Source organism: Vidua chalybeata, chromosome 27 (assembly GCF_026979565.1).
Source record: "Vidua chalybeata isolate OUT-0048 chromosome 27, bVidCha1 merged haplotype, whole genome shotgun sequence".
Lineage (NCBI taxonomy): Eukaryota > Metazoa > Chordata > Aves > Passeriformes > Viduidae > Vidua > Vidua chalybeata.
In genome coordinates this window covers 4,829,792-4,839,411 of record NC_071556.1, presented here as the reverse complement: position 1 = coordinate 4,839,411, position 9,620 = coordinate 4,829,792, and the positions used below count along the sequence as shown (strand labels likewise).

The following is a 9,620-nucleotide window of genomic DNA, read 5'->3' as shown; positions in this document are numbered from 1 at the left end:
AGATGTATTCCATAACGACTCTGGTGACCAGGCGTGCTGACTTGTGTCATGTGGAGAAGGAACCAAGGGGGGGTATTTCTTGTTATTTCATATTGCTGATGGGATTTTACCTCTGGCAGCAAATCCAGGAACTTTTTAGTTACCATTATTGTTTGATTTTATGGGCCATTTGATATTTATTTTTATTTCTCTTCATTATTTGTTGAGTGCACTTAGCCCCCTTCCCCGAGCAGCCTGCCTTATATCTAAGGTGAATTTTATGACCAGTGTTAGCACAGCAATCTGAGCAACTCACACAACTGTAATATATTTATCCCGTGCACTCAGAACATCCAGGCAGGCCTGGAATTCCTACTGTGGAGAGCAGAGGTCTGCCTGGAAAATCCCAACTCCAACTGGACTGGATTTATATAAAGAAAAGGAATAAACTCCAAACTATTTACATTCTTCTTCTTTCTGATCATAGATTTCAATCTATGACTATTTGTGTCATATTTTCACCTTTTTTTTTGGTTTGTTTTTCCCCTTTGCAAAACATGAGGTCTCTCCATGTACCTTTTGCTGCAAGCCAAGCTCTTGTGTATCCCATGGCTCCCACAGCTGGACTTTAAAATCCACAGCCAGCACTGAGAGAGTAATGACAAAATCATGAGCTGGCAGTGCTGCCTTTCCCTCAGACCTCCTCATTTCATCCTGCTCAGGAGCAGGAATTCCTCAGGAGCAGCTCCCAGCACCAGCATCCAGAGGTTTTATTTTTTCCAATTTTTGTTTTGTTTCCCAGCACAGTTTTTTTTTTTCTTTTTTCTTTTTTTCTTTTTCTTTTTTCTTTTTTCTTTTTTCTTTTTTCTTTTTCTTTTTTCCCCAATTCTTGTTACCTTTTTGGCTGCTTTGTTTTCCCTTGTTGTGGAGGAGGATGCAATGACCTCCCTTGCTCTTCCTTGGTGATATCCCAGCCCTGTCTCCTGCCTGCCCTGAGGGTGGGGTGGGGTTTCTCAGTGCCTGGTTTTATTCCCTCTGGATTTCTGCTCCACTGCTCCCTGCTAATCCCTGGGTAATCCCGACCACAGCCTGAGCCTGGGGAAGGTCGGCAGCACAGGCTGGGGTTTGTCTGCTGTGCCAGGAGGATGGAGCAACCTTTCTCCCTCCCTTTTATCCTGCTCCTTTGGGCTGGTGGAGGTGGATCATCCCCTCCTTCCCCCTGCAGCTCCACCACTGCCAGGTCCCATGGCACAGAGAGAATTCCACGGTGGAGAGCGGCCACCAAGCCCAGGGATGTGGGACCCCAGGGATGTGGGACCCTCAGGGATGTGGGACCCTCAGGAATGTGGGATCCCCAGGGATGTGAGACCTTCAAGGATGTGGGACTCTAAGGAATGTGGGACCCCCAGGGATGTGGGACCCTCAGGGATGTGGGACCCTCAGGGATGTGGGACCCCCAGGGATGTGAGACCCTCAGAGATCTGGGACCCCAAGGGATGTGGGACTCTCAGGAATGTGAGAGCCCCAGGGATGTGGGACCCCCAGAAATGTGGGATACCCGAGTCCCTCGGGATGAGCTCTGTAGGCTCCCACCATCCTGGGGTGCAGCCAAGCCCTGCCGTTCCCAAATTCCCCAATCTCAGAGATGATCCAACACAACCAGCTCAGCTCTGGCACAAAACACGGGGACAGCAGCATCCCTTCCGTGCCAGGACGGAGCCAGCCTGGTTCTCTGGCTGGATTCCCACCCCAGGCAGTGTCCCCCACCCTGTGGAGCAGCAGTGCAGCGTTACCCGGCAGGGATGGAACACGGAGTGTGGGAATGCTGCCCTGTGCCGGTGAGCGAGCGGGAGGAGCAGGAACGAGCGGGACACGGAGCATGGAGCCACGTGGGGTCTGCCCTGGGGGAAGGATCAACACCTTCTGGCAGGAATCTTGGGCTCCTTCCACTCCCACGTGGAGAGCTGACCCCCTCAGGAGCTGGCTCCCGCCCAGCTGGCGGCGTTGGCCATTCCCAGCCCCGTTTGGCACCGCGGCGAGGCCGCGATCCCGCAGGTCCCCTCCGTGCCCAACACGTGTCATCCCCCCGAAACCAGGGCTGGCTCCAGAGGGGAGCAGGTGCTGCAGCACCACCCCAGCCCATTGGGGAGCCCCGTTCCCATCCACCCAGTCAAACCCCAGCTTCCCCGACCAGCTTGGCTGCGCTCCTCACCTGGCAGGAGAACACACGAATGAACGGGGAAGCGAAGCCCCTCGCGGCCCGGCCAGCGGGGCCGGCGTTCCAAGAAGTAATGAAGGCCAGGGAATGGAAAATGCCTGTCACTGGCTGTGCTCCGAGGGTGCTCCACTTCCCCACGGCAGCGCCAGGGCCCAGCAGCTGCGCCAGGCCCGGCCAGCGGCACCGCGCTCAACTCTGACATTTGAAGACGGAGGAATAATTTGGCTTCATTATCCCCCCCGCCCCCCGAGGGGTCCCTCGAGCCGGGCTGGAATGTGCGTGGTAGGGACAGAACCAATCCCATTAGCACGAGGAGATTGTTTTTCCTTTGGTTTTGTTGTTGTTGAATCACCCGTGGCTCCGGCTCGGTGGGGTAGGTCATAGGAAGGAGGACGGGGAGAGGAAACCCATGGATGTGTTTTCCCATCCCTGGCATGGTGCTGCCCTGCCCAGTTCCAGCAGCTCCATGGGGTTCCCATCTTTGAAGGCCTGGTGGGCTTTGTGGTGGCTCCAGGCACGATTCAAAGGAGAATTTGTAAGGGAAAGGGCTCAGCTCCACATGCGGAACCTCAGGAAGGTGCTTTGAGCCCTTGCCCAGCTCCCCATCTCACCTCCTCATCCTGGCTCCATCCCTGGATGGGGATTTATCTCCATTGGGGTTAAAAGCGAATTTACAGCTCTGAGTGTTGGTCAGGAATTCGGGATCGCAGCTTTGTGCTGACAGGAGCTGGGCCAGGAGCAGGGAGAGGCAGCTGGAGCTGCTGGAAAATATCCTTTCCCACGTCAGAGAGGAGCCCAGGCTCTGCTTCCATCACCTCCAGGAGCCCTGCAGCTCCAAACCTGCTGTTTCACCCAGGCTGGGGACTCTCATGGAAGAATGGGAATCATCACCTCCTTCCTCCTACAAGACAGGAATAAGAAACCTCCCCCGACCTCTTGGTGTCCTGCAGAATCTCCCTGGGATGAGAGTGGGATCATTGGTCCCAAATCAGCAAAAGGGGGATTGGCACATGGACTTCTCCTCCCTGCTGACCCAGTCCTGGGATTTCTGCCCTCTGAAGCATCCCAAGGACCCCAGTGCTCTCCCCGAGCAGAGACATCCTGGAGGAACAGGCCCAGGGCCCCAGGACAAGGAGCTCCTGAGGGGAACGGGGTGAGAAACAGGGACAAAGGCACGCTTGGGAGCAGATGGGAAAGGAGGGGAGGGAAATCCGTGCCTGGCCCAGCTCCTCCAGGCATTGTGTGAGCCTGGTGGAGCCAGGCCAGCTCCCAGCAGCTGAGATTTTCTGGAGGGGACAACAGCAGCTCAATGCAGCCACCAAGAGCAGCCAGGGGGGCTGTTGACCCTGATTACAGCTGCTGAGACCCCCACAACCCTCAGCACCCACTGCTGGCATGGAGACCAAGCCACGGCCAAGGGGGGAGATGCCAAAGGGGTCTGTGGTGGAAGTGTAGGGGGAAACTTGCTGGATTTTCCCTATTTTTTGAGGGCACTTCTTGCCGCAGACGCATCTGGGATTAGTTGTGGGGCTGTGGCTGGACGTGTGGACACGCGGAGGTGAGTGTGGACACGAGGGTGTGAGCGTGGGCATGTGGACATAAAGGTGAGTGTGGACACAAGGACATCGGGATGGGCATGAGGATGGGAGGATGGACACGAGGACACAAGAATGGACATGAGGATGGACACGAGGATGGACATGAGGACACGGTGATGGACACATGGATGTGAATGTGGGCACACAAATGCTCGCCCCAAGGACGTGACCCACCGTGGGCTCAGGGTGCCCCCATGCCCTCACCACCACCATGGGCTGGAGGGTGATTCCACCACAGCCTGGCTTGCCCATGGCCGATGGGGCCTCACACCACGAATTTCCCTTCCCCTGTGAAAAAATAAACGAGGGAGCGAGAAGGAAAAGGCGTCGGGTGGAAAAGCCCCCGGCTGCCTGCTGGGGGGAGTGGAACCAGCGAATTTCATGCATCTCCTTCTTGTTAGAGTGGGGTCCCTCCTCACCTGCTCCTGGGCACAGTTTCCTGCACCCCGAGCCAGCAGGGAGGAATCTGACTCCAGTTTAAAGATGAGGAGCTTGTCCACGGTCTGCAGCCCGGCTCCCATCCCAGGAGGGGACGCGCTCGGAGCCGCTGCCCGCGCTGGGCAGGGTTTGCCAGCTGTCTGCACCGATCTGGGGCCTTCCCACCTCCCCCGGCACCAGCCCCTGTGAAAATTCGGCACAAAGACACCCCCGAGGGGTGTCCCTGCCCTCTGAGGGGCACTTGGTGGCCTGGGCCTGGCCAGGGGGTTCTTGCCCCCAAGTCATCAGATTGTGCCCACCTCAAAAGCTGCTCCGTGCTGGGCTACATCTCCCAGCCCTTCCCTCTTTTCCTGCCCTCCCAGCCCTCTGCCCAACCCGAGGCACTGCTGAGGATGCCGTGCAAGCCCCCAGATCTCACTGAGGGCTGGGAAACGTGGCCATGGCACCCACTCTGCCTCCCCACTGCCCGGAGCATCCTCCCGCACAGGCAGCGAGCTGGGAACGCCTTCCCTCTGCACTCCATTTAGGGAAAACCCCCTCCTGTCCCCATCGTGCGAGCACTGAGCCACGCTCCCCTCCTCCCCAGCCCCGGGGAGGGGGTGACATCGCACCCCCCCACGGAGGGACAGGCAGGGGACGTGCTCCGGCAGCGGAGGCTGCTGGCAGGGAGCAGCCCAGGCCTTTGGAGATCCTTCTTTGGCTGTGACTCCTGCCAAGCACGCCGGCATCCATCCCCAGCACCTCTGCATCCCTGGCTCCGCATCCCGGGGCAAACGGGCGGCGCAGGCAGCGCCAGGCGCGGCTCCTCGGGGGCCCCCGCGCCGCCGCTGGCTCCGAGCAGGGACCCTGCTGAGCTACTGAAGTGCTGCAGACGAGGCTCCAGCGCCTCGCGTGAGCTGTCCTGCCGTGCCTGGCACGGGGAGAGCTCGGCTGTGGCGTGGGCAAGGGCACGGGGCCAGGACAAACACGCGCCGGGGGGAAAGGTGGGACACGGCAGCCCCCGAGCGCTGCATGTGTGCTGGTGTGTGACACCGGGGTGTGACACCGGCGTGGCCCGACGGACGCTTTCCCTCCTCGGAATGTGTGCACGGGCGGTTTTCAGTGGGAAAAGCCCTCATTTCCCAACCCTTCCATGTGCGTGGAGCCCTCCCGGACGCTGCATCCCGGCTTTCCCCTCGCAGGGGATGGTTTGGGGCGCTTGCCCCACACTTGATGCTGAATCTCTCAACCCAGCAGCAGAGAGGAGCTTTGTTCCACGTCCATGCCAAGCAGCCCAGCAGGGATTTCTCTGTGGTTTGCCAGAGGTTTCATCCCGGCTCGGTTTCCAGAACGGGACCAGCCCCGCGCCCCCCCCCGCCGGCCCCATGTGGGGGGATCAAACCCGCTCCCATCCTGGGACCAGCACCCCACGAAGCCACCGACTCGCCCAGCTCTGGTACAAACCTTTTATTCTATTCCCCCTCCCAGCTCAGGGCTGGGTTTGCCCTTCGGAGGCGAGGCCGGGAGGGCTCCACGGCCGTGCTGCCCCCGGAGCTCCTGATCCTCCGGGATCGCGGGAGCTGCCGTGGCCGGAACGTCACAGACTCCAGCGAGCTTCACACGCGGCCGGAAAGCAACAACGAAAAGTGGACCCCAAAACGGACACGAGACACCCCCCCCCCCACACGCCTCCCCCCAACCCGGTTCCCAAAACCCAGATATGTTGGATGGGTGAAAGTGACACGGAGCAGCACAAAACCGGTGGGGACGGGGATAAGAGCTCCCGTCCCATCACACCACGGCCCCCGGGAGCCGCCGGCACACGGAGAGAGCCCAAAAACCCACGAGAAGGGGTCGGGGGTAATAAGTTAATCTGTACAGACGTGTTAGGTGACACGGGGGTGGCGGGACCGACACCCTCCCGGCACAGGGGTGTCCCCGTGGGGCGCCGGGGGGGGGCCGCATGCCGGTGCAAATCAAACCACAGAACGATGCATGAAATCGAGTGGTGGAGAATGGGGGGGAGGAGATGGGGAGCGGGGAGACACCTCCACGCCCAGGGGCTGTGCCAGGGTGAGCCAAGGGGAGCCGTGCTTGGTCCCACTGCCCATTTTGAGGGCAGCAGCGTGAGCCCAGGGACACAGAGACCGGGTCCTGCCGTCAGCTACAGCCTCGCAGGCCTCTCCCAGCATGGGGCGGGGATGCTGAGCCCCAGGATGGAGCCACCCCAGCAGCTCCCACCTCCTGTCCGAGCTTGAAGTCAGGGAAACGCCGCCTCATCCCCTGCTTGGTCCCACCAGCAACTTGTTGGCACCGGGGCCAGCTCCCCAAGGGCATCACGGAGCAGGGAGGGGAAGGAGACATCCCAGGGCCCCTCCACCGCTCCGGGAAGGGGCCGGCCGGGTGCTCGCGTGGGCACGGAGGCGGCGGGATCCGCTCCTGTCTCCGGCTGCCAACGCCAAATCCATTCGCCACGTTTCGGCTCCCCGAGGCAATCGGCTCCGGCCGGCGGAAGGGAGTTCCCAGGGCCGGGGCCGGCGCCTCGGAGGCTCAGCCCAAGGTGGGAGGCCGGGGATGTGCCGAGCCAAAGCTCAGAAGGCTGCAGACACTCTCCATCCCCCACCGCAGCCGGCTCCCTCCTGCCCAGCGCTGGACCCATGCCCGGAGGGCTGCGGGGCCCCGGCGGCTCCGGGCGGGAGGAGACAGAGAGTCCCGCTCCGGGGACGGGCTCCCTCCGGCCTCCCCGCTCTGGCAGCTCCCCTCTTGGCTCTGCAAGCCAGGATCCCGGCTCACAGCACAGCCCTGGAGGAGGCAGAGCCGCTGCCCGGCTCCTGGCGGCCGTGCCCGGGGAGGAGAGCGGGACCCGGCCGGAGCCAGGGATGCCCCTCGGGGAGCTGGGGACGCGGGGAGCGGAGCGGGATCGGGGGCGATGCCATGGGGACGGTGAGAGGGAGGTGGGAAGGGGCGGGAGCGCTACAGGATGGTCTTGTCCAGGTCGACTTTGAGGGGCAGCGGCCCCGCGTCCTCCCCGCCGTGCGCAGGGCACAGGGTGACAGTGATGACGGGCGGCAGGGGGAAGGTGCCGGGGCCATCCAGCTCCTCCAGGTACTCCTTGTCCCCGTTGATGCTCAGAGGCTGGAAGAGAGGCAGAGACAACAGTGCAGCCCCAGAGCGGGGTGCAGCTCACCCCCAGTTTGGGGACACCACGGCGCTGGCTGTGGACGCACCTCACACCCCACACAGTGACTGGGCACCACAAACAGGGCCCAGCAACGCCCACCCAGCCATGCCGGGTGTCCCTGACACCCTGGGGGCTGTGCTCACCCCATACCTGGGTCTTGACGTGCTGCTCGGGGGCGGTCACCAGGCTGGCACAGCTGAGCCACAGCATCACCATGATGGAGAGGAAGAGGCAGGCGGCCAGGATCCAGCGAGGAAGGCCCGAGCGCCTGTAGCACCCCACCACCCCCCGCCAAAGAGAAGGGACGAGTTTATGGCAGGGCACGGGCTGGGAATTGGGGATGGGGGGGGGGGGATCTGCTCTGCCACGTCCAGCAGGTCCCAGGCCACCTACTTGGACATGCAGCCGAGGAAGTCATGCTCCTGCTGCGGGGGTTCCGGGGGCTGCACCCTTGGCTCTGCCCCGCGGCTCCTTCACGGGGGGCTTGTCCCCCTTTGCCCTGGGGCCTGGGAGGGGAGAGGCGATGCTGGTGGGCACCCATGTGGGCACACCCTCCCCTCTCCCATCCCCTTGCCAGCATGGTGGGGGTCCCCCTCTCCCCCCGGGACCCTCTGCCCACTAAGGGGGCACAGAGGATCCCAGCAGCTTCGTGGAGCAGGGCCCCATCCAGAGCCCCCTCAGCGTGGGTGGGGTGTGGGAAGTGATCAGACACGAGAAGCGGGAAATTTGTCCAGCTCTGGAGAACTCAGAAGGGAGCCAGGAGGGCTCGGAGGCTCCCAGCCCCCTCCCAGCAGCCCAGATCCCCCCGCACCTGTGTGGGGCTGGGGGACAGCAGGGCTGGATCCCAATCCCGATCCCGGCTGTGCTGGCTGGATCTCCAGGGCCTCGGGTGCTGGATACTCCATCTCAGGCTGGGACTGGGTCGGCAGGGAGAGAGGGAGAAGGCAGTGAGGAAGGGGGTCCCCACCCTTCTGGGCACCCACAGAGAGGGTCCTGGGGACACCCCCACCTGAAACACCACGACTTTGCCATCGTCCGCCTGCAGGTAGAAGGTCCAGGTGGAGGAGATGAAGCTCTGGGCAGAGCTGACGATGTCGTTGCAGAAGGTGGAGACCAAATCCAACATGGAAAACGACGGCGCTTTCAGCTCCAGGCTCTGCAAAGCAGCGGGGACATCACCTCACCGCTGTCCCCTCGTCACCCACCCCGGCGGGCAACGTCCCCCCACGAGGTTGTGGCTGGGTTGAGCCGAGTGCTCAGGTCTGGGCTCAACCTGCTTCTCCCAGGCACGGAAAGGGATGTGCCAGGGCTATTCTCCAGTCCCAGGAGGGTCACCAAGCGAGGGCTGTGGTCCCTGGGGTGAGCACCCAGCTTTGGGGCCATCACCCAGCCCCAGGACCGTCCCTTTGGGGTGGGATCAGCCTCCTCTGGCAGAGACAATGGGAGCGGAGCAGCCGCGGTGCCGAGGGCGTTCCTCTCCTGGCAGCCTCTCGGTGCCCTGGATTCTTGGCCGTCGCGGCAGTTTGTTATTTTTAAAGCATCCCTGCTGGAATCCGCTTGGCTGCTCCCTGCCACTGGCTCCGAACATTTTCCGACAGCCCCTTGCACGGTCAAACCAGCAAACAGGAAATAAATAGGTCAGATTCTGTATCTAATTATTATGCTAAATCTGCTTTGCCTGCTCGTCTGGGAACCCGAGGAAAAATGCTTTGGGTGGGTGGAGGGGGTGAGGGCCCTCCCTGTCACCCCCAGTCACCCCCAGATGCTCATCCCTGGCCTTGAAGAGGGGTTGGGAAATGGGATCAGGCACCGGGAAGGTCTTAAAACCAGGCTGCAAAGGAGGGGTGTTCAAAGGAGCTTTTCACTCTTTTTATGGCGTGGATTCATCTTTGCCTGCACGTGCACAAAGCCAAAAGCCTCTTCCTTGGGCCAAAGTCTAATTTAATTAATTGGGCAAAAGCTGAATTAATTAAATGTAGGTGGGGAAAGCGTTGCTGATGGCTGGGAAGGATAACAAATCAAAACTGGGGGAATCTGCCACGATCCCCAGTCAGATCCTCTCACCCTGGGAATTCCCTGTGGTCTCCCTGCCTGGCCCAAGCTAAGCCCAGCCCAGCTAATTAGCTTTTTAGACTTGTGAAAAAGCAACCAGTGGTGGCTTGGATCAACCTGGCACATCTGGAGCTCCCATCCAGATGGATGGACGGATGGATCCATGGATGGATCC

The 9,620-nt window shown here is 61.1% G+C and overlaps 1 protein-coding gene across 1 annotated transcript in view; it reads right to left on the bottom strand.

Annotated features, from left to right (window-relative positions):
• Positions 1-5,664: 5,664 nt before the first annotated feature.
• Positions 5,665-9,620, bottom strand: part of TMEM59L (transmembrane protein 59 like) — a 6,600-nt gene continuing 2,644 nt past the window's right edge. Inside the window, 6 exon segments of the mRNA XM_053966136.1 lie at positions 5,665-7,347; positions 7,544-7,661; positions 7,787-7,842; positions 7,844-7,899; positions 8,205-8,310; positions 8,403-8,549. Of these exon segments, the coding sequence (XP_053822111.1) occupies positions 7,186-7,347; positions 7,544-7,661; positions 7,787-7,842; positions 7,844-7,899; positions 8,205-8,310; positions 8,403-8,549 (645 nt within the window). The 3' untranslated portion in view covers positions 5,665-7,185.